Source organism: Eptatretus burgeri, chromosome 16, assembly GCF_056783735.1.
Source record: "Eptatretus burgeri isolate ZD-2024b chromosome 16, Ebu_testis_v1, whole genome shotgun sequence".
NCBI lineage: Eukaryota > Metazoa > Chordata > Myxini > Myxiniformes > Myxinidae > Eptatretus > Eptatretus burgeri.
In genome coordinates this window covers 61,775,343-61,799,421 of record NC_140976.1, presented here as the reverse complement: position 1 = coordinate 61,799,421, position 24,079 = coordinate 61,775,343, and the positions used below count along the sequence as shown (strand labels likewise).

Here is a 24,079-nt window from a genome sequence, read left to right as displayed (position 1 = left end):
ATTGTGCAACAATTGGCCAGTCCCACAAGCAAGAAGTGCCACTTTTGGCAAGAGCAGCAGGCCACCAACTTATTGGGCTGGCAGCGGGAAGGTGGCCTCCGAGTGGCCGCGCGAGGGGCAAGAGTAGCTGTAAGTGGAGAAGAGGGTCAATTTAGCACCCGCGGGGTCACTTTTTTCCTTTTTCGCTTGCAGACACTTCATGGTGCTGCGACATCTGCTTGGTATGGGCTTGCTCTGCTCTATGCTATTCATTTCACTGAGACACTGAGCCATTTACAAACCCATGCCTCATTAGTGTGGGAATGACTATGTGAGTTTGTATCTTAGCCCCTAGCCTTTATTGTAATACAAGGATTTTTCATTTTTCAATTATCATCCTTGATAGTCTTTCTCGCCCCCTGGATCAATCCATAAATGTCAGGTGCTAGTGTCCCTGAAGCCTTATGATAATTCACAGACCGGTGTGTGTTTGGTGCAATACTCCTACAGTTCTGGGCCGAGTACATCCAGATTTGCTACATCGGATCAGCATGACCCCAATTAGTGTAGAGGGTATTGTGTAGACGGATAAATTAGTGTAGACGGTATTGTGTAGACGGTGGCTTTTTAAAATCTTTGCTGGTGGTAGTCTTGGGGGAGGAGAAGGGGTGGAGAGGATGCAAATTATCTTTGTTGATGTGTATAGTCTAGCAAGGCCTCCAGGTGGGAGAGGGTATTACAAGTCCCCACCCTTTACAGTACAGTATTCCTGTCCCTAGGTTTTCCAGTGCAGTCGTCTTCGTCTTCTTCTTCTTCTTGCGTATGGCAGCTTTGGCTGCCGGGTAGCTATCATTTTGTTGGGGTGTGGCTGTGCCGCTGATGCTGTGCCCCTATACCAGTACACTGGTACTCATTTCGCAGCCTCGGAAGGATGACAGGCTGAATCAACACCACCTGGTGTTAATTCAATGGCGGCAGAGGCTGAAACTTAGGACCCCAAGATCCCAAGCCAGCCACCCAAGCCGCTAAGCCAACACCAGGCTTGGCTTCCAGTGCAGCAAGGCATTTTGAATTATAAGCAGTCAATATGTTTTTGCTTCATGCACATAACCTGGGTTATTGTTTTTATATTTTTGGGAGTCATTGAGGAAGCTCTCAGTTGCCTATACACCATCCAAATAAAGGTACGTGTCAAAAGATCATGTTGCATGTTTGGAACAGCATCACCCATAGGGTGGGTACTCTGCTAGTTTAAATAAATCTACATTTCGCAAGACTGTGCGTAACTGCTCGCCCATCTGCCTCCCGTGCATCGCTCGTTTCAACAATATTGGTTTTCCCCTGGGGGACGTAAATTAGGTTAAAATCGTGACAACCGCTGCGGGGTTTGCCCACATACAGAATAAGATTGCTTGCCCAGCTCGGGCATTTGATCGCCTAAAAAATGAGCTCCAAGCTCAGTCATCCCTGGAGGCAAGACGTCAGTGTATGCATTTTCCCGCCAAGCACCATTTACCGCTGCATGAAGAGGAGCTTAGATGTGACTGTATATAATTGATTCGTACAATCGTGATGAAGCAAATACAGATGTGGTCAATCACAAACTTACCAAAAATGTCGAAGTCCCACATCTCTGAGCTCATCTGGATGAAGATGTAAATAAGAGCATATGTTGAACGAAAAACTACCTGAAATGAGATGGAGAGGTATTACAAAAAAGGTCTCTACCACTGGGGTTAGCAGCTTATGTACCGCTGGCTAGATCCATCCTGCCCACAGCTCAATTTGTCCAACCACGAGACTATTTTGTTCAGCTGTGGTAACAGTTCATCAACAAAAAAATCAATACTATGTGGCGACAGAGTGTGGAGCACGTGATTCACTCGTGTTATAATGTCCTATGAATCGTCGCCAGTGCAGCATGGACTCGGCTGAGAGTGATGCTGGGATGTTTGTTGGACATTCGTTATCAGAGAATGTCACGTGTTGAAGGATTTCTGACCTGAGCAGTGTTTTTTTCCTCCAGTTAGTCAAAAAACCCAATTGTCATATTTACAATTAGTGTACATGAGCAAATAAAGAGTTCAATTTAAGGAGGCAATACGAGTCAATATATTCAAACGATGATGCATACGCCAATCATATGTATTTACAAAATAAGTAAAGCTGTTTTGATAAGCCTCATCACCCTCCTCCCAACTCCCACCCACCATCGCCACCTCAACTCCAGGTTTACACCTATTTTCACAAATGTCAACAGCTATTACACACAGACCTTCTTTACTCCTGCAAATTGTATCGGTTGGAATATATTAGTGCCCGCCCGTTGTAACTGTGATTTTTTGCAATTGTTAAATGTTAGTGTCCTCCTTTAGAGTTAACTGATGTTAAAATAGTTAATCCCTGATTGTTAACTGATGTAAGAACATCTTTGTACAAGTTTTGTTTATAACTCGGCTGTCTCGAGAACATGCCTCACCTCAACGAGCCTGATTCTTTGGATTTTCCATCTCAATCTCGTTTTTCCACCCTTCTGCTTCACCCCAAAACAGTTTGTTTAAACATTGTAGATATATACTGTGTCTGCTCTCATGTTGTAAGGCCTTTACATTGATGTATTTCTGTAGTGTTAATCGTTCGGGTTTCATGTGGATGGAGTTGGTTCTTTCCTCGCTTTCCCCCATATCTACCTTTGTCTGATTACCGCTCTCTATTTATTTTCACAGGAGACTAAATAATTCTACAGTACAAGAAACAACTCATTTAATTTGAAAACATTGTCTTCTCTTACTATCTCCATCCCCCCACCCTCAAAACTCCTTCCGTTTATTCCAAACCTCCCCAGCTACAACTTTCATTATTTCTTGACTCTCCAATGCCTTCCTTCCTCATCATTCCCCCTCCCTGCTCATAAAAAGTATTATTCAACCTTTTATATCCTGCATCTCTCTCCAATTCCTCACCACATGTTCATGGTATCTTGCTGTCGCCTTGCACACGTTAAGGTAAAAACCTTCGTTATATTGTTTCCTCAACTCTACCCTCCTCTGCCCACCACCCATGATCCCAATTTTCTCTCTCCAGTTTCCATTTCTCCCTTGCTGGGGAGTAAATTGGTCAATTTATATCAATCGAAGATGCAGGTACAGTGATAGTCTTCCTAAAAGCTTTCAGTATACCGTACTATGTTTCATCCCAACAGCGACGTGTGACTGCATTGCTGATTTAGATATCCGACATACGAAGCAGTCTTCGTGCAAATACAGACACATCCACTTGTATAAATCCCTACCTGGCTCCCTCTTGTCTCTTATGATCTCATCGCCAAACATGCCCCCCACTGCCCACCACCAAACATGCACCCAACCATGCACCACTTAACCCTTTACAACTGGTCCAACAACAACAATGGCTTACACTTCAATGGCATTAATCTCTTTCTGCAGGTTGGTGCTTTTCAATTGTTCCTGCTCGACCTTGGACTCATTTCTCAATGAACAAACTACAGTACTGTCTTTATCCCTGTATCTAATCACCTCATACCTTCACATCTCCAGCTTCCCTGCCCAACATCTCATTTTTGGTGAAACAATTCATGCAATGAGGCAAATGCCAGAAAGCCACTTGTCTTTTCACCTTGAAAACACCCCAGTGATAGGAAACATCAGTATCTCCGTAAAGCAATAAACAAAATCAACAGAACGTTGACTGGGGTACGCTAACTGCTGTGGGAAACAAGGAGAAGCTGACATTTCAAGCATTAACCCTTCGTCAGAACAAAAAAATGGCCTTTTTTGCTCACTTCTTTTTTTATATTTTGTTCAGGTGAAGATTTAATGCCTGAAATGTCAGCTTAGACTCCTTGCTTCCCACAGCGGATATGAAGTTCTTGCCCCTCTAGGTCATGTGCATTCTGCCAGAAACCCTTTTTTGTTCTTACCCTCTCCAAAAGTCTGAACTCAATGCTCATGTCTATTCTTTCATGTGGAAGTGTCTTGCTGATTCCATTGTAGCGAGCTCTTCACAACGAGATTTCAAGTCTTCTGCCAACTGCCACCGCATGGATTCCCCCAAAATTAACCACTGAGCACTCCTACCCCTTCTGAGATCTGTTTCGGTTGTGTATCTGTTGATTGACATGCCACTGACTTTCCTTTGCCCAATTTTGTCAGGTTGATCCACTACCCTATTGTTATGCTCTTTAATATGCCTAGATACATCGATCTATATATTACTAAAACTCTCATCTTGTATGTATGTATATGTATGTATGTATGTATGTATGTATGTATGTATGTTCATGAAATACAGCCAAAACGGTACACGATAGCGCAAAAATTTTAGGGCCACCTTACTCACCATTCGCTTGCGGTGTGCAGTATCAAGTTTTATTCAAATCGGGCAATGAAGAAATTCTTTAAAAAATCAATTCCCGATTCAGTCAAGTACTCTTTGGGAGAATTTGATCAATGCAAACAACCACAACGGTATAGTTCACTGGAGCTATGTTTTTTTCTTTTTCTTGAAATGATTTATTTTAAAATCTCAAACATTTAGTATAGACAAAGAACGATTTATTTTTAAGCATAAAATAAACATCGCCATTTTGATCTAATACTTCCGTGTTCATTAATCAATAAAATTGTGTTTAGAAGATTACGCACAATGATTTCTTCGACCTTTTTTTTCTCCGTTATTTTTTCACATTGACGTGCAGTATCAAGTTTCGTCAAATCGGGCAATGAAAAAATTATTTAAAAATCAATTCCCCATTCAGTCACGTACTCTTCAGGAGAATTTCATCAATGCAAACAACCTCAGCGGAATAGTTCGCTGGAGCTATCTTTTCTTCTTTTTTTTTTTTAAAATGATTTTTTTTATCAACCGCTGTCACAACGGGAACCCAACGGGTTCACGGGTTGTCTAGTAGTTAATAAAAATTCGATAAACAAACAAAAAAAACCTCACGTTTAGTGACCCACGAGAGTTTGGGCAAAAGCTAAAAGGGCTCGCACTACAAAAAAGGTGCCTGTCTCTCATTTTTTTGAAGTCTGCTTTTAGACAAGTGAATATGTTAATAAGTCTGAAAAAGGGCATTGATGGATTAATTGTGGGCTGTTTACAATGGATTAATTTTTTTCATTTTCTGAGCACGACACCCTTCTCTTCTGTTCGTTCATTCCTTCGCTCGTTGTGTCTACTTGCTGACTTGTCAATACGTCAGTTTTTCTTAATCCCCCACATCTGTCACCTCGCTTTTCCTTGAGCTTCCATTTTGAAAATTCCAGCTTCCAGGGATAAACCCTGAAAATTATTTTGGATTTTCCAAACATTGGGATGTGAATCATACTTTCAACAGCTTTAAAATTTCGCAACATAAACACAATTGAAGATGGAAAAAAGAGGAGAAAAATAAAAATATACTTTATTTTGTCTGGAATAGAGTATGCATGATCTAAATGGAGCAGCACAATAATTATACCTAGGATACACACACATGGACAGAACAAATGAGTTCTGCAACACCCTGCTTTCCATCAGGGATGCGTTTCTGAAAAATGCAACGGATATTGAAAGTACGTAAATCAAAGCAATTTTTCTCATAAAAATTAATGGAACTAGCAGGATACCTATCTCCGACGGGTTCGTAGATGTCACCTCAAATGAGCGATTTTTGGAGTGTGTTTTAGTAGAAACGGGAATACAACGTAAGTGATGATGTGGTAAATGTTTACGCCTTATAGACAATGGCGGTCCACTCAGAACTATCGAAAGTGATTAACATGTACACACACACATATATATATATATATATATATATATATATATATATATATATATATATATATATATATATATATATATATATATATATATATATATATATATATATATATATATATATATATATATATATATATATGTCGTGCATTCTTGAAAAATCAATAACAAACAGTTGCCATGGAAACAGAAACTTGGAAATTTGGAAACTTTTACCTATTAAGTGTTTTATAGGATGGAATGTTATGCAGACCAAATTTGGTGAATCCATTTTTTAAATTGCCACCTAATAAGTGTTTTACATGTTTTGGATGTCATTGACCTTGACCTTTGACTAATTTTGACCTGATTTTATAAACATATACTACACATACATACAAATAAGCTTTGCCAGTTTCAATCTGACACTGAAAAATTCCTGACGATTGGAAATAATATCACAAAAAAAAATCCCATACTATTACAATGGGGTGAAATTGTTGTCATGGACACCGTTTTATCTTCGCTACGTGGGACTTTTTCCGTTCCACGTGGGACTTTTTCCGTTTCACGTGGGACTTTTTCCGTGCCACGTGGGACTTTTTCCGTGCCACGTGGGCCTTTGTCTGTGCCACGTGGGACTTTGTCTGTGCCACGTGGGACTTTCTCTGTGCCACGTGGGACTTTCTCTGTGCCACGTGGGACGTTCTCTGTGCCACGTGGGACGTTCTCTGTGCCACGTGGGACGTTCTCTGTGCCACGTGGGACTTTTCCCTATACTACCAACCAAGATGAGCTGAACCTGAAAAAAACATACAAAGATTAATTAATTTATTCTATTTTGCACTCTCTTTGCTTGGTACTGAAGTGGTTTACAAATGAGGGACCTTTTTATTATGGCTGGAGACCCTCGTGTTACTGCAGAAGGCTGTCAAAGGTTTTAGGGGTCCAAGGGCTCGAATGGGGTATTTGAGGGTTTAAAGGGTATTTGGGGTCTTAAGGGATCTTAGGGGGTCAAAAGGGTCTTTGGGTTATCAAGGGTCTTAAGGTGTGAGGGGTATTGAAGGATTGAGGGTCTTAATGGCTTCAGGTTATAAATGGTCTTAAAGGTCTTGGGAGATTTAGGGGTCCTTGAAGGTCTTCGGGGTCCAAAGAGTTCTTAAGGGGGAAAGGGGGGATGCGTTCCTCACGTTGACACTTTGCGTATTATATTTTGCTTCTTACGATGATATTACCTTTTATGATTGATGGCTGTTATATACAAGTAAACACGCGTATAAAAAAACAAAGAAACAATTACCAAACATAAATAAAAATAAACCTCTTCTGGAAGTGGTCAAAGTTGGCAGTACCTCTTCTTCTTCTTCCTCCTCCTTCAATGAACGGCGGCATTTTTATGGTTCCCAGAATGAGGTATTAAGTGTTTAGTCTTGGTGTACGTGGTGTCCCGCCTTTTGATATAAAAAAAACCCCAAAAAACCCCCTTTGTTTTCATTAAGAGGCAAAATTTCAAGTACAACCGGGAACCATCAGCGATCTCCAATTGCAGCCCTCGAGTTATAGATGGCATGCATCGTAGTCAGAAGCAAACATAATAACCCAGCAACATCAAGGGCACTTTGCCAGCGCTGGAAATAATTGAGAATAAAATGTATGGCTTTTGAAACGATGTAAGTGCGAGATGAGGCGACGCAAGCTGGGTAGTGGTATTAATAATGTGACCACGTATTTGCGAAACGATGTTAAAAGGGGGAGATGTAAACCACGGTATAACTGTGCTTTAAAAGTGAAATATTTTCGATTCAATTTAATGCACAAACATGAACAAAAAGTTATTGTTTCTGACAAAACACATTAAATCGCTTACCCTGGTATCTTCTCCAATGTAACCACAAGTTACCTTTTCTCTTCCAACCCACAGTTCACTTGCCTGCGTTCTGGAAGGCAGAGCAAAGTCGAGTCTCATTAAAATTGATGAATTTTGTTGATCATTCCCTCAAAACCGAAAAGCAAGCGTATTCATTCTTTTCATTTTAAGTTATTCCACAAACAAAGGTATATAATTACCAACTTTGTATTTTAATTTTATCGCACCAAGTTCTGCTTCCATTGCTCTTACAGTATTGTACTTTAGACAGACGAGTTTTATTGAACATGTAAAAACACGAAAATCGATAAATAAACAATAAACAACAAATCCCTCCGTGTGCAAATTGAATACCTTTGATTAAAGCACTCACATGAACCATTTAAGGATTCCTTTCCAAAACAGCTGTCACCTAAAATAATAACCACCATAAAACATTTATTATAAAAATAACATTACATATATATATATATATATATATATATATATATATATATATATATATATATATATATATATATATATATATATATATATATGGTTTGGAAATACCAAATAGTTCAAACATAGCAGATCTCGAACAGGAACACTTTCATTAGAATCATCTAAAGAGCGAGTCATTGTATTGCCTTGTAGCACAAAGCAATAAAGCTACTGGTTTTCACCCGTATATAAATCAAATTCTTCTTGATCCATGAAGGTGATTTATATCATCAATAAGAGTACGACTTCTTTTCTATAGCATCCTCACATAAAACTTTGAAGTATTTAACATCCTTGCCAATCACCTTACGAGCTGTCCTCACTATTCTAGATATTAACTACAAGAGGTACCCACACCTTCTGTGGAAGGAATTTAGACTTTAGAAAAAGAGTGCCAGGTACTATGTATAATTCCAATTATCCGTCTACACAATACACCGCACTGAAATCACCAATATTGTAATCACCGCTGTGAGAGGTGAGGAAACACAAGGTGAGGAAAGCATGCGATTTTCCGCACCACCGAGATGAACCGTTGTTTGCTGATGCAGAGAGACACGATAGCAACAGACACGAATCGATGCTGCGTAAAATGGTCACACCCAATTGGTCAGTGCTGCGACCAATCGATGAGTGAATATTGCTGACATAGCTCCAGCCACACAACCTCTATTTATTTTCATAGGTACATAGATGACGAAAAAAAGAAAAGAAGTTAAACGGCGCTAAAGTGAATCCACCAACCTTATTCCAGCAAATTCAACCTTCTGTGTGATGTAGGCACAAGTGTTGACCTGCAAGAGATGAAAACCAGAAAGCAACTTTATTTTAAAAGGGCAAATGAACCAACTTGGAACATTTGTTGTCCCCCAGAACCACCAATTCACTCACCAGGCTCTTCTTGAGGCGCCACATGTCGCTGCGACTGATGTACTGGTCTTTAAAAGTCAGTTCTACAAGATCCAATGTTACTTCCTGAGAAACAGAGCCACAATCAAAACCAGAACGACAAAATGTGATAACAGAAGACCGCAGTAGCTGAAATAGCTCACCTTGGCATCCACAACACTCACGAAGACGTCTTGGTAAGGCCGAAGGTTGAACACTGTGGCCACAGACTGATCCACGCTGATAGTTTCTGGAAAAAGAGTGCTCGATCTTCATTTGCCAATAACGTTTCCATAAAACAATCATTTTTAAGGTTCTATTCGTGATAAACGACACTTACCCTTCTGATGATCTTCTTTTAATGATTTGACCTGGAGCAGCAGAGGGCTACAAACAGAGCAAAAGTGAGAAAACAAGTGAAAAAAGACATAGAATGTCATAGCCACCATTGTTTTCATATTTTTGCTGTACAGAGTTAAAGGGCTAGTCCATATTGATATACAATGAACGAAATAGCCGCCAGTCTAACAGCAAGCCATCTTTGATCAGATTGTAAAATAAAGTGAGGTACACGTGTATGTCATCATGTACTGTGCTTGTTCCAAGTTTGAACAAAATTGGACCATGCATGTCTGAGAAATGGTTAGGGACACATTTAAGTAACAAAATGGCCACCAATCAGCCATCTTGGATCTGATCTTGAAAAAATTATCTGATCTCTCTGCCGACGATCTCAAAGTTAAGGTGTCCCGTTTCTGTCGTTATCTGTCCCATTTTAACTGTTTATTTTCTGACCTACATGTTACTGCGTGTTCCTAGTTCGGTTTTGTTTCAAAAATCTGGCTATTTTGTGAGTTTTCGTCGACCTTGTCTTACCGGGTGCTTGAGGCCTACCCATCCTTCCCCTCGGTGTACGATCGTGTTTATTTGTATTTTCTCCCCATTACCCTCAATTTTTATCTTCCCCACTTTCCCAACATCCCCCATCCCTCCCAACTAAACACTATTTCATGTCTTAAATCCCCCCAAAAAACAAACAACCTTTCTCCTTGCACATTCACGAGTCTCGATCCTTCTTCTTCTTCCTCCTCTTCTTCTTCTTCTTCTTCCTCCTGCCGGCACACCATCTTTATTCTGCTGAGCTGACCCTCTTTCGCCATTACCTTCATGATTTCTTCCGATCTACAATCTTCCATTCCCGAATCTTACATCAAAATAAATAAAAAAAATACATACATCTTCAAAAATACATCAAAAAATAATAATCTTCCTTGTATCATTTCGATCTCTGCACCTCCTATAACCACATCTCTCTCTCTACTCTTCCTGGAACTTTTCATGGACTCAGCAGCTTCAGACTGCGTTTACTGTTCCAAATTCACCACACACTTTTACGATTTTACTTCAACCTTCTCTTTTCCAAATGTTACGCAATCCTTATTTAACACCTCCCAGAGCCAAGTGCTTCTCCTGTAACCACGTGATCTGTTTAGACCTCCTGCGTTTACCGATCCAATTTCACCATTCACCTCACGATTTTTTCTACAACACTTCCATGACCTAATCTGATGAAAAGTCTCTCAAACAGTAATAATAATAATAATAATAATAATAATAATAATAAAAACGATCTCTTATCATCTTCATCTTCCTCTCTCACACGTGTGGTACTGTTTATTGTATCATAATGCACTACTCTTCTACTATTTAAACAGACTGCTCTCAATTCGACCTCTCCTTCATACCTTGCCGAAAAAATCCAACTGTTACAGCGTTTCTTCTTGACATTCTCTGAATTCGCCTTTATTGCATCCATGAAGAAACGTGTTTAATCGCATCTCTGACCTAAAACTTAAAAAAAACTCCAGTTTGCGATGAGTGCTCACTTTCCATCAACCATTCTTTTTTTCCCAATTTCAGTGCCAACTCACCCCTCTCACCCTTCACTCTCAAGCAACCATCACACTCTTCTCCCTCCAAGCCTCTCTCTCACCTCCCTCAAAAAATCCCCCCTCACATTTCTTCCTCAACTCTCCCCACTCACCCCCTCAAAGTCCCCCCCCCACTCCCATCCACAAAGCTGCTTCCTTCCACTGCCCTCACCTCCATCTCTTCACTCCACCTCCTCAAATCCTCAACTGCCTTCTGTCCCCTCTCTTGTCCCCCCTCTCCCCCAGCACCACAGAGCCTTTTCTCCTCATCCGGCCCCCTCCCCGAGCTATTCTGCAATCCCCCACACTATTTCAACAACCCTCTTTCCCTCACCCCCTCGTCCTACCCTCCCCCTCCCCTCCCACCTCTGCACCCAAAGCCTCCTCCCTCCCTCTTCATTAACAGTGTGGACCTCAAATATCCGGGGCCTTTGCTCAAACCTTTCAGATCTTTCCATACAGGTTGCCACTGACAAACCAGACATAACCTGCCCAACAGAAACTTTCCTCCCCCAAGACGTGTCTGACTCCCAAGTGTCTCTCCCTGGTTACTCCCTCCTACGGTATGACAGACCTGAGCATCGTCCTGGTGAAGGAGTTGCTCTCTCATCAAAGGCTCAATTCCTCACTCTCCATGTACTGCCCTCGCTCCCCAACACGCCCAGGAATACTTCTGGCTACGGCTTCCCCTCCACTCCCACCTTATGGTTATACGTGTACTGTACCATCCACCTAACAGTGATGACTCAATCTACACCTCACTGTCCGAAAACATGGACCAACTTCTATCTTCTCATGCAAACTCTCTCTTCCTCATATGTGGCGACTTCAATTGTCATCATGCCAGTTGGCTAGGTGTGGGTACCTCTCTCACTTGTCATGGCACTTCAGCAAAAGTTTTCTGTGACTCATTGGGATTGACTCAATCGGTCAAGTTCCCGACCCGGATCTCAACCAATGGTACTCCATCTCTTCTGGATCTGATTTTGACAAATTTCCCTGATAATATCTGCTGCACTTCCTCCGCTCCAATCGGTTCTTCTGACCACGTCCTTGTCAAAGTGGACATCTCTCTGGCTGTTATCAGAGAACCACCTCACCACCGTCGAGTCTGGCATTTCACTCAAGCCAACTGGCAGGGTCTCCAAGCAGCCATCAAACTTATAGACTGGTCTCCTATCACTACTTTTTCCAACATGAACTCATCCTGGGATTTCTTTCAAAGAAACTTGCTCTCCCTCATGCACAGATTTATCCCTTCAGTTGTCCTACCCTTCCTCCCGCCCTTGGTTTACTGAAGCTTGTGGCGAGGCAGTTCTCCTGAAACAACTTGCCTTTGCCTCATGGAAAGCAAACCCAACTGAGGGTAATCTCAGTTCCTTCCATGAAGCTCGGAACAGGTGTGTATCTACCCTCAGGAGAGCCAAAAAACAACATCTTTCTCAGCTCAAGTCTGAACTTTCAAACCTCTCTCCCTCCTCAAAATCCTGGTGGAGTCTAATCAAATCTGTATCTGGTGTATGTTCCCCCTCCACCCCCTCCCTTACCTCAACTGGCTGCACTGCTGATACCGCACGTGAAAAGACTGAATGCTTAAACTCGGTATTTGCATCAAAATCTTGCGTCCAACACCCATCGCTTTCTCTACCCAACTTACCCAGTTGCACCCAACTGTCCATGGACTCTGTGTCCTTTTCTCCTGACAAGGTGCAGAGTTTGCTGTCAAACCTCGACTCAGATTCTGCAACCAGTCCAGACAGCATCAGCCCACGTGTCCTAAAAACCTGCTCCTCTGCTCTTGCTCACCCTCTCTCTGTTCTATTCACCCTCTCCAATTTCAGATCCAAGATGGCTGTACTACCCTGCATAAAAGGTGCAAAAACAGATCCCTGCAACGACAGACCAATCAGCCTTCTGCCAATGATCAGCAAGGTTATGGAATCCATCATCGCTTCAGACATTAAATCCTTGCTCTTCTCCAATGGCTTGATTTCCGATCATCAATTTGGTTTCAGACCAGGTCACTCTTCCCTGGATATGCTGCTTCTGCTCTCCCAACAATGGATGGAGGTCCTCAATGCCGGACATGAAATCAGAGCCATATCCCGAGACATATCGTGTACTTTTGACACGGTCAAGCACCCTGCCCTGATCACCAAACTCTCTTCCTATGGTATCAAATGCCATCTCCACTCATGGCTCGCAGACTTCCTCTCCTGTCGCAGTCAACGTGTGGCCCGAAATGGAGTTCTTTCATCCCCTCTTCCTGTCCAGGCTGGAGTTCCTCAAGGTAGCGTTCTGGGCCCTGCTCTTTTTCTGGTTTTCATCAATGATCTCTCCGACTCTTTGGAAAATCCTGTTTATCTCTTTGCTGATGACTCCACCCTCTGCCATACCATCTGTCATCCCTCAGACCGGCATGCAGCAGCTTCTTCGCTCACTGCAGATCTGGGTAAAATCACAAACTGGTCCAACACGTGGAACATGTCTTTCAATCCGGACAAATCTCACACTCTCACTATGTCTCTCCGAAAGGCCGTTTAGAACCCCCCCCCCCCCATCCACTTTAACAACAATCCTCTGGAAGAAGTCCTTTCTTTCAAGTTTCTGGGTCTCACTATCTGCCATGACCTTTCCTGGGAAAGACACATTTCAAACCTGACCTCCAAATACCAGTCACCGTCTGGGAATCCTCCGTCATGCAAAATCCTTCCTCGGCCCACCTGAGCTCCTGGCCACTTACAAATCTTTCGTCCGCAGCCTGATGGAGTACTGCTCTCCCCTCTGGGCTGGTGCTTCTGCCTCCAACCTTTCTCGGCTTCACGCTGTGGAAACCAAGGCATTTCGGATCATTGGCATCTCCTGCGATGAGGTCGAGTCTTTAGGCCTCTCACTCTCTCACCGCAGGCTGGTCGGTGGTCTTTCTGTCTTCTACCGTCCCCTCTCCAGCCTCGCCCCACCCCCCGCCCTCTCTGCGATTTGTCCCCACCATATTTCCACAGGGTGCTCAAGGTCCGCCAACAACCCCCTTCTGGTAAAACTACCAAAATCACGAATCACTGCTCACCTTCACTCTTTCATTTCTCTTTTTTCTCACCTTTGGAATAAACTTTCTCACTCTATTCAATCCTATTCTTCCCTCCAGGCCTTCAAAACGGCTGTTTACCACCATCTCTTATCATCCCCCATCCAAATCATCGATCTTTTCTACCCCCGATAATCCACCCAAGCCCACCTCCTTCAAATTCCCTGCTTTCTTTCCTGAAAGTCCATGTAATGTCCATCTTGTATACTCCATGTTCCTCATCCCATCCCTCTCCCTTCCACAGATCTCCTCATGTCTCCGTTCCCCAATGTTTTGTCCTTTCCACTCCCGGCCCTCTTGTCTCATGCCCCCCTTGCTGTGCATTGTGTGTTAGCTCTCATATGAGCCTCGACAAGGTATACAAAAAAAACAACACTTTACCCCATGCAGAATTTGGAAACAAGGACATGGATAGGGTCGACAAGTGGCAAACTTGATTGGTAGAGATGATGTAAAATGCCGTAATATTTTGTCCAAGTTCTGCTGAAAGGGTTTTGAAAGTGCTGAAAAGGTGATTTTTGTTTTACTCTTCAAGTATATAATTCAATTGAAACAAAACAAAGATTTTCAAGGTTATCAAAAAAAATTTTTCCCAGAAATTTACCACTGTTGCTGCAGTGTCTCTCTACCACTCCATTTAACACGTTACATTAGTTATTCGTGCCTGTTGTTTGTGTCCTTTACGACACGCTTAAAAACAGCAAATTTCCGGTTTGGAATGATTTTCAATTGTGTTTGACTGCCAGACAGACAGAGTAAAATAATTATCTCGCTCCTCTGCGCACGTGCGATCGGGACAATTTCAGAGACCAAGTACTGTTAAAACTGCAGGTTCGATTTCAGATTCACGTTCCGATTTGCGTTGAAAATATAACATCCAATTCAAATTAAGTCGTTCCTCGATTATAAACCGATATTTGTCGACAGATAGACAGATAAAGTAAAGCAATCGGTCAACGTCGCTTTTCGCTTCGTGTGCACGGGGAAGTAACGCTCTGGCGTCACATGGCCATGGAAAAAAAAAACACAAATGATGTGAAATAAATTCCTCACATTACTCCAGACTGAAGCTCGTTCCACCTGATGAGCATTGCCAACTAGGAACGGTGGACCTCGAAAAGCACAACTTGGACAAAATCTCGAGCTGTCATCCTCACCTGTATTCATTATCCGTATGAGCAATTTCAAGGATGTCTCCGATCTTGACAGATGGAAAGGCTTTTGGATTAACCACCAGCTCCTCATCTATCAATGGATGCAAACATTTCTTCCAAGTGAGCAAGTTCTTTATGCAGAGAAAGAACAGCATTTTATTAAATAAACTCAACACGAAACACCAACATCCACCTCACCGCCAACCACTGATGATGGGACTCTTACCACTGCCCTGGAAACCTTTCTTGGTGACCCACAGCTTGTACAGTTTGTTCGTCTTCATCTCTCTGTTGAATAAGTTATTAAATAATCAAATGTTTTGTCGGCTCAATAGCAAAGGTTATTCAGTATGGATTGGATTATAATCTGACACAAAGCTCGAGAAACACAGGAGAATAAATGAAAAACTTTACAGGTGAGGGGGTGCGCTATTAGACGATGAAGCGGTCTTGTCTGTGAAGGACTGTGTCAGTCTGCACTAACAGAACCACATAAACAATGGATTTTATGAACAAAAAGCTGAGAAGAGTGAATTTATCGCCACGTGGAACGACGTGCAGTCGATGTTTCAAGAGTTCGCCCTTCATCAGTGCAAAAGAAGCGAAAGGATATTCCATGCTCTGATGTTTTTTCCCCTGATGTTTTTCGGATGTTTTGGACATTCCAGCCTGTGGATGTTGGTTGCATCACTTTGGGAAGTACGGCTGTGCCTCCTCTGTTATCAGTCAGCTGGTGCTCATTTTTCCAACCAAGGAAGGATGACACACTGAGTCAACCCACCATGAGGCGTGATGCGGGAGGGGGGGACGTGAGGCGTGGTGCGGGAGAAGGGATGCGAGGAGTGGTGCGGGAGGGGGGATGTGAGGCGTGGTGCAGGGGGGGACGTGAGGAGTGGTGCGGGAGGGGGAGGGGGATGTGAGGCGTGGTGCGGGGGATGTGAGGAGTGGTGCGGGAGGGGGATGCGAGGCATGGTGTGGGAGGGGGGATGTGAGGTGTGGTGCGGGAGAAGAGATGCGAGGCGTGGTGTGGGAGGAGGAACGTGAGGAGTGGTGCGGGAGAAGGGATGCGAGGAGTGGTGCGGGAGGGGGATGTGAGGAGTGGTGCAGGAGAAGGGATGTGAGGCGTGGTGTGGGAGAAGGGATGTGAGGCGTGGTGTGGGAGGGGGAACGTGAGGCGTGGTGCGGGAGGGGGACGTGAGGAGTGGTGCGGGAGGGGAGATGTGAGGAGTGGTGCGGGAGGGGAGATGTGAGGAGTGGTGCGGGAGGGGGAATGTGAGGCGTGGTGGGGGAGGGGGAATGTGAGGAGTGGTGCGGGAGGGGAATGTGAGGAGTGGTGCGGGAGGGGGAATGCGAGGGGTGGTGCGGGAGGGGGAATGCGAGGCGTGGTGCGGGAGGGGGATGTGAGGTGTGGTGCGGGAGAAGAGATGCGAGGCGTGGTGTGGGAGGAGGGATGTGAGGCGTGGTGCGGGAGGGGGAACGTGAGGCGTGGTGTGGGAGGGGGAACGTGAGGCGTGGTGCGGGAGGGGGATGTGAGGAGTGGTGCGGGAGGGGAGATGTGAGGAGTGGTGCGGGAGGGGAGATGTGAGGAGTGGTGCGGGAGGGGAATGTGAGGCGTGGTGGGGGAGGGGAATGTGAGGAGTGGTGCGGGAGGGGGAATGTGAGGCGTGGTGCGGGAGGGGGAACGTGAGGCGTGGTGCGGGAGGGGGACGTGAGGAGTGGTGCGGGAGGGGAGATGTGAGGAGTGGTGCGGGAGGGGAGATGTGAGGAGTGGTGCGCGAGGGGGAATGTGAGGCGTGGTGGGGGAGGGGGAATGTGAGGAGTGGTGCGGGAGGGGGAATGCGAGGAGTGGTGCGGGAGGGGGAATGCGAGGAGTGGTGCGGGAGGGGGGATGTGAGGCGTGGTGGGGGAGGAGGATAACTGCTCGGATTTGAACTCGGGACCCTCGGATCCAAAGCCCTTCACCCTCACCATTAAGCCAACAGGAGGCACGAAACAGAAGGGAGATGTATCAAATGCTGGAACCAGTGTAACAAGTAATGGATCTTGGGACCATTACAGTATTGTACACACAAGAATGTTCACCTTCACAGGCAAGTTACTGAAACCGCAGACAAGGCCGAGACAAGTAGGGAAATGATAAAAACAAGATTTCAGACACTTTACAAGAGATCGACTTCCCTTTTTATTGAAGTCCATTGTGATTCCTGGACCGGAACATGGTTACCTGTCACGTGGTCCTGCATTCGCTTGCGATGCAGAAATAAACTGGAAAAGGGTTCACAGAACATCAACTCACATTGGGCCATTTAAAACGATCCAACATATCAACACAGGATTAAGAGTTTGGACATGAACGATTGAGGTTTTTGACATTTTAAATAACTACGACAGGATCTCTCAAGATACCAACCAGAGGAAGAAGGAGAGGAGGAGGAAGGAGAGGAGGAAGAAGGAGAGGAGGAAGAAGGAGAGGAGGAAGAAGGAGAGGAGGAAGAAGGAGAGGAGGAGGAAGGAGAGGAGGAAGAAGGATAAGGAGAGGAGGAAGAAGGAGAGGAGGAAGAAGGAGAGGAGGAAGAAGGAGAGGAGGAAGGAGAGGAGGAAGAAGGAGAGGAGGAGGAAGGAGAGGAGGAAGAAGGAGAGGAGGAAGAAGGAGAGGAGGAAGAAGGAGAGGAGGAAGAAGGAGAGGAGGAAGAAGGATAAGAAGGAGAGGAGGAAGAAGGAGAGGAGGAAGAAGGAGAGGAGGAAGAAGGAGAGGAGGAAGAAGGAGAGGAGGAAGAAGGATAAGAAGGAGAGGAGGAAGAAGGAGAGGAGGAAGAAGGAGAGGAGGAAGAAGGAGAGGAGGAAGAAGGAGAGGAGGAAGAAGGAGAGGAGGAAGAAGGAGAGGAGGAAGAAGAATAAGAAGAAGAAGGAGAGGAAGAAGAATAAGAAGGAGAGGAAGAAGAAGGAGAGGAGGAAGAAGAATAAGAAGAGGAGGAGGAAGGAGAGGAAGAATATGAAGAGGAATAAGATGAAGAATTTAAGCATCAGAAAAATATTCTTTCGCCAAAACATCATCAGTGATTGGAACGGTCTTCCACAACACGTCGTGAGGTTCCCACAGCGAATTGCCTTCAATGCCCTTTTGAGATAATCACTGGAAATGCAGCCGTACCGCACATTCCCGATGAAAAGTATAAATTTTGCAAAGAATTGAAGAATGTACAGTTTACACGATTAACCATCCTCTGGGTACGGCGGATACATTCCTGTAAAGCGGTGGTGGTGCAAGCACATACAAGCACATACAAGCACATACAAACACGTACGTACGTACGTACACACCTTTCCCGTAAAAACCTTCGTTTATTTACCTCAGTCAGGCAATTTCAAAACCTCAGCACGTGACCGATTGACTTTGTGCTCAAAACGAATTATTAAAATGTTATATCTGACGATAATCACCTGACTTCATGGAAAATAAATGTATCCAGGATGTAATGTTTCAAAATAAAAAATAAAAAAACTAAATGTATTTCTTTATAAGGCTGGAGCCCCATTTAGCTGCCAGTGATATGGCTATGTACACCTCAATCGTGTTCGTCCGATAATAATGTATTTCCTCCTTCGATTCACTTCACTTCGGTTCAACAATGCATCCTCAAAACATCTTACGCTGTTTATGTTCGATTTAAAACTCACAACACCAATCATTCAACACACGAACATTATATTATGCAAGCAATCAATTACACAGAAATATCTGAGCAAACTGGAATCCCCAGCTGCACGATGCAACCAGGAAGGCAAACATACACCGCTCGGAAGTCGACATGGTGAGTCCTCCCTCCCGCACCACACCCAATATAAATATCAAAACGAAATCATTTTTTTTTCTTCTTCTTCTTCCTCCTTATTCTGCTCTTCTTCTTCCTTCTTCTTCCTCTTCTTCTTCTTCTTCCTTTCCTTGGACCGGAAATGGGAGTACGAGGTCAACGTTCGCGGCCTTTGCGAAGGTGTCGATTCCTTTTGTAACAATCAACACCAATTCTTGTCGTCCAAAAAGTTCGGCGACATCAGCCGGAGACGCGAACAAGGATCGTCCGTCTTCGCTGCCAACGACAGTTTGCGTGTAAAACACCGGAAGAAAGGAACCCGTCGACCTCAGTCGGCCCCACCGTCCGAGCCCAGTCGGCCCCACCGTCCGAGCCCAGTAGGCCCCACCGTCCGAGCCCAGTCGGCCCCACCGTCCGAAATGGCCCCCAGCGTGAGGCAGGAGCTGCAGGCTCTGGCCGGTTCGAGCGGCTCGCACAAAGACCTGGTTTGCCGGTATCGACAACTCCTGGAGAAGGCGATGGAAGCGGCGGGATCGGCTCAGCAGCCGGACGCACTGAAGGCCTTCGTGGAGGCCATGGCCAACGAGAACGTGAGTCTGGTGATCTCCAGGCAGCTCCTCAGCGACTTCTGCTCGCAGCTCCCGCGCTTGCCCGACCCCGTGGCCAAGGAAGTGGCCCATTTCACGTTGGAGCGAGTGCAACCGAGGGTCATCAGCTTCGAGGAGCAAGTGGCAAGCATCCGTCAACACCTGGCCTCCATTTACGAGAGGGAGGAGGACTGGCGGAACGCGGCTCAGGTGTTGGTGGGAATCCCCTTGGAGACGGGCCAGAAGCAGTACGGCGTGGACTACAAGCTCGAGACGTACCTGAAGATCGCCCGCCTTTACCTGGAGGACGATGACCCGGTGCAAGCGGAGGCTTTCATCAACCGAGCCTCGTTGCTGCAGAACGAATCGACCAACGAGCAGCTGCAGATACACTACAAGGTGTGCTACGCGCGCGTCCTCGACTACCGGCGTAAGTTCATCGAGGCGGCGCAGAGGTACAACGAGCTGTCGTACAAGAGCATCGTGGCGGAGAAAGAGCGGATGGAGGCGCTCAAGCACGCCCTGCACTGCACCATCCTGGCATCGGCCGGGCAGCAGCGCTCCCGGATGCTCGCCACTCTCTTCAAGGACGAGAGGTGCCAGCAGTTGGCGGCGCACGGAATCCTGGAGAAGATGTACCTGGACAGGATCATCCGCGGTGACCAGCTGCAGGAGTTCGCCGCGTCGCTCGCGCCGCACCAGAAGGCCACCACCGCCGACGGCTCCAGCATCCTGGACCGCGCCGTCATCGAGCACAATCTGCTGTCGGCGAGCAAGCTCTACGACAACATAACCTTCCAGGAGCTGGGGGCGTTGCTCGAAATCCCCCCGTCGAAGGCCGAAAAAATAGCGTCTCAGATGATCACCGAGGGACGCATGACCGGCGTGATCGATCAGATCGACGGCATCGTGCACTTTGAGACGCGAGACGCCTTGCCGTCGTGGGACAAACAAATCCAGTCTCTTTGCTTCCAGGTGAACTCCTTGCTGGAGAAGATCTCCCAACACGCCCCCGAGTGGACAACCCGTGCCATGGAGACTCAGATGTCCCAATGAGCACTCGCCGAGTCGGTTCAATAAGTGGCCGGAGATCCGATTGACGTATCCAAGATGATGCAGCACCAGAAAACGGCGCTTCGGCTTCAATAATGTCCGTCGTGGCACGACGTTGCTGATACGCGTAAACACAAGTTACATATTTTGCTTGCGCTTCAATAATACTGTTGTGACGATCTTTGTTTCCTTTCCTTTATTTTTTGGCAAAAACATTCATTACTTCAAAATAAAATAAACAATTCTGAATATTTGGTTTATAATTCCTTCTTCGCACGCATTGCAAGGTCGGCAGGAGTTGTATCATTCCAGTCCTGATTCAACCCGGGTCTCCTTTCTTTGTGACGCGTAATGCTCGAACGGTCGGAGTTGGGCTCCTGCGTTTGAAAGGTGGAAACGATATCATGACGACGGCACACAGTGGAGCGCATATCTCTGCCAGGATGAAGAGTTTATGTTTTATGTCCCACTGATGGGCTGGATCTGGATCCGGACCAGAAACAAAATCTCATCATCGTCCAACTCGTTTTGGCATGGCTCGTCCAACATTTTGAAATATCATGCTGTGCGTCGTTTTTGGCCCCATCTCTCAACGGTGAAGATAAACTTCAAAAAATATATATATTTCTCGTAGCGGGATTCGGATCTTAAACAAAATCAAATCGCTTCTTCCTCGTCACACACCCAACCTGTCCACCAAGTTTCGTCCGAATTGGTCCGTACATTTTTGAGATATCCTGTTCACAGACAAACAGGCATCAGGCAATAACTGCGAACACAAAACGTTTTTGCTTGAAATGAAAGTGGCTTATTTATTTATTTTTTGAAATAAATAAATGGGTTCTGAGCTCGCCCGTCAATCGTGTCTTATTTGAAACGACTGCTCTGCAGACAGGAAAGTTTGATTTGTATTGAACTCCTTTCTGAGCTGGCATTGTACTGCAAATTAAAAAAATCCAGCTCCACAAAGAATCATCATTATATTATGGTATCGCTATAAGAATTTAAGTTGGTTATTGGTTCACGAAAAAATATTTTCACAAAAAAAATAAGTGACCACTATATTCGTTATTGTTGTTTGTCTGTCTGTCTGTCCGTCCCGAGCATAGCTCCGTGGGTTTTGATCCGATCCTGATAAAATTTTGGTGGGAGGTTTATATCATTATCTAGTTGTGTTTTCCTGAAAAGGGGCGTGGTGCGCCCATTATGGGCAAAGTCACGCCCAAAAAACGTGTTTTCAGTGGGTAGCCGATTTCAATTTGCATCTTCTCCGAGGGGGTTTGTCGAATCTGACAGGGGTTTCGGTATTTTGTTCGCCCAATGGCACCTGCATAGCCCCACGGAGCTCGATTTTTTTTTTCTTCATTTTCATCCCAAGGTCAAAGCCACAAGGTCACGAACTTAGAAAATTGCGAATTGTGTTTTTAGGGGGTATCCAATTTCAATTTGCATCATTTTCTCCTCGGGGGTTTGTCGAATCTGGCAGGGGTTTTCGGTATTTGGTTCGCCCATTGGCACCTGCATAGCCCCACAGAGCTCGATTTTTTTAAATTTTTTTCATTTTTTTCATTTTCGTCCCAAGGTCAAGGTCACGAACTTAGAAAATTTCGAATTTTGACATAAACATCGTATGACCGCCCAAACTTTGAGAGCTGGGATGACAATATTTTTTATGCATAATCTTGAGGTCATTCCCCACCTAAAGTCTCAAACACCTTGTCCGTGGCGCCCCCTTCAAGTTTGTTTTTACGCTGATTTCATCAAAGTCTGGATAATCCGAGGAGTGCGAAATGCCATATAGCCTATATGACGTTATATTGTTCCAGAGGAAGTTTTGCACCAAAGGTCATAATCCTTGACCTTTTGACCTTTAAAGTTCACAAAGGTCAAATTTTCAAAGTTGTGGGAATCGAACCGTGTTTTCGACCTTCGACGAACTAACTCCATTAAGCTATAGCACGTATCCTGTTTCCTTATTTTAATGTCCACAACATTGTTTTGTGACCTTTAAAGGTTATGCAAAGGTCAAATTTTTAAAGTTGTTGAACGAAACCGGGTTTTTGACATTTTGCAGCTAATAACCGTCACTCGTACCACATCATGTTGATCATTTTTATAACTTGGTCAAACATCATCACATTGTCTCATCCTTGACTTCTGAAACGATCTGCATTGTCAAATACCGCTCATGAACCATCGTCATCTTCAGACTTGTCCTACTTGCACTTATTTTTAGAAATCAGTCGTGTAATTCATTCACCTTTGAGCTGGCTAACCTGGGTTTGAATCACGACACAGCGATAAACTGCCATCCTGGTGTTGCGCAGGTTGGGGAAGGCATCGGTGTGTGTGTGTGTGTGTGTGTGTGTGTGTGTGTGTGTGTGTGTGTGTGTGTGTGTGTGTGTGTGTGTGTGTGTGTGTGTGTGTGTGTGTGTGTGTGTGTGTGTGTGTGTGTGTGTGTGTGTGTGTGTGTGTGCGCGCGCCAACCCTCGGATGGACGTGAAACTGGGTGTCCTGTCTGCTACCATTAGTTGGTGGACATTAACGATCCCAAGGTGTCCACCGTGAAGAGGTGAGATTTCGTAGGCACCCTGAACAAATTCCAAATTCCTGCTCTAACCTACAGGGGGCACTGCTACGCCCCTGCAAGACCTGATGCTAATGTGCAGCTCCACATTATGCATGCAAATGACGACTGTGTAATTTGACTGCAGTCGGAAGCTCGCTTCCTTATCCCATGGAGTCCGATTAACTGATCAAGGATGATCGTTTTTATCTTTGAAATAAAATGATGTTCGAACATGCCTGGTGTTGGCTAAATAGGGTGGGGAGCTTGGGATCCTAGAATCCTGAGTTCAAATCCAACCCGGATGTTGAATTAATACCAGGTGGGGTTGACTGCCTGTCATCCTTCCGAAGTCGGCAAAGTGAGTGCCAGCTTGCTGGTATCCTGTGTCGGAGTGGCGACCCGTCCAGGATTGTGTCCCATAGCCAAGGAGACTGTTTCGGCAGCACCGAAGCTCTGCACAGAGTATGGTCCCAATGGATGGATGGATGGATGTTCGAATCTTGAAATCACCACATGGAGGATTACTAAGTTAATCGTTCGTAACAACCACCCAATGAGACCAAACGTTTATATGCAAGGATTTGGTTTCCGTGAGTTCATATTTGGTGAAACATTGGATCGTAAGTGGATTGGTAGCAAGCATTTGTTGGATTGTGGTTAACCATCGATGTGCTTCACCGGCCGTTTCATTTGTATCGTACTGAACACTACATTATCATCCGTGTTCATGTTCAAGTATACAGGGTGATGAACACACAGAGCAAGTTACCTTTATCTTTGTTCTTATAATTTACGATCGAATAATACGACACCGTTGTATCAACCCCTTCATTGGAACAAAATAGTGGGGGGAGGGGGCTTGCCTGCCCTGACGAAGGGTTAACGTCTGAAACGTCACCGACCTACTTCAT

At 44.9% G+C, this 24,079-nt stretch overlaps 2 protein-coding genes across 9 annotated transcripts in view; one reads left to right on the top strand and one right to left on the bottom strand.

Moving 5' to 3' along the window:
• DEPDC5 (DEP domain containing 5, GATOR1 subcomplex subunit) overlaps window positions 1-18,578 on the bottom strand; it is a 150,067-nt gene extending 131,489 nt beyond the window's left edge. For 3 of the 8 annotated variants that reach the window (XM_085858668.1, XM_085858673.1, XM_085858669.1), the window contains exons 1-9: window positions 17,322-17,412; window positions 15,374-15,431; window positions 15,151-15,238; window positions 9,318-9,364; window positions 9,142-9,227; window positions 8,981-9,064; window positions 8,834-8,883; window positions 7,607-7,676; window positions 1,589-1,667 (exon numbers count right to left, since the gene is read on the bottom strand). In XM_085858668.1, coding sequence (XP_085714794.1) covers window positions 1,589-1,667; window positions 7,607-7,676; window positions 8,834-8,883; window positions 8,981-9,064; window positions 9,142-9,227; window positions 9,318-9,364; window positions 15,151-15,238; window positions 15,374-15,431; window positions 17,322-17,390 — 631 coding nt within the window. In that variant the 5' untranslated portion in view covers window positions 17,391-17,412. Of the gene's footprint in view, window positions 1-1,588; window positions 1,668-7,606; window positions 7,677-8,833; window positions 8,884-8,980; window positions 9,065-9,141; window positions 9,228-9,317; window positions 9,365-10,018; window positions 10,090-15,150; window positions 15,239-15,373; window positions 15,436-17,321; window positions 17,413-17,557; window positions 17,587-18,468 lie in introns of those variants that run through there. The other 5 variants (XM_085858675.1, XM_085858670.1, XM_085858671.1 and 2 more) reach the window with 5 other exon arrangements.
• Window positions 18,579-19,075: 497 nt separating this feature from the next.
• COPS4 (COP9 signalosome subunit 4) lies at window positions 19,076-20,848 on the top strand. Its single transcript, XM_085858676.1, has one exon. It carries the CDS (start codon window positions 19,379-19,381, stop codon window positions 20,600-20,602), a length of 1,224 nt encoding a protein of 407 aa, XP_085714802.1. The 5' UTR covers window positions 19,076-19,378; the 3' UTR covers window positions 20,603-20,848.
• Window positions 20,849-24,079: the final 3,231 nt, after the last annotated feature.

Coding starts and splice junctions, on each gene's coding strand:
- COPS4 (XM_085858676.1), top strand. CDS start 19,379: ATGGCCCCCAGCGTGAGGCAGGAGCTGCAGGCTCTGGCCGGTTCGAGC.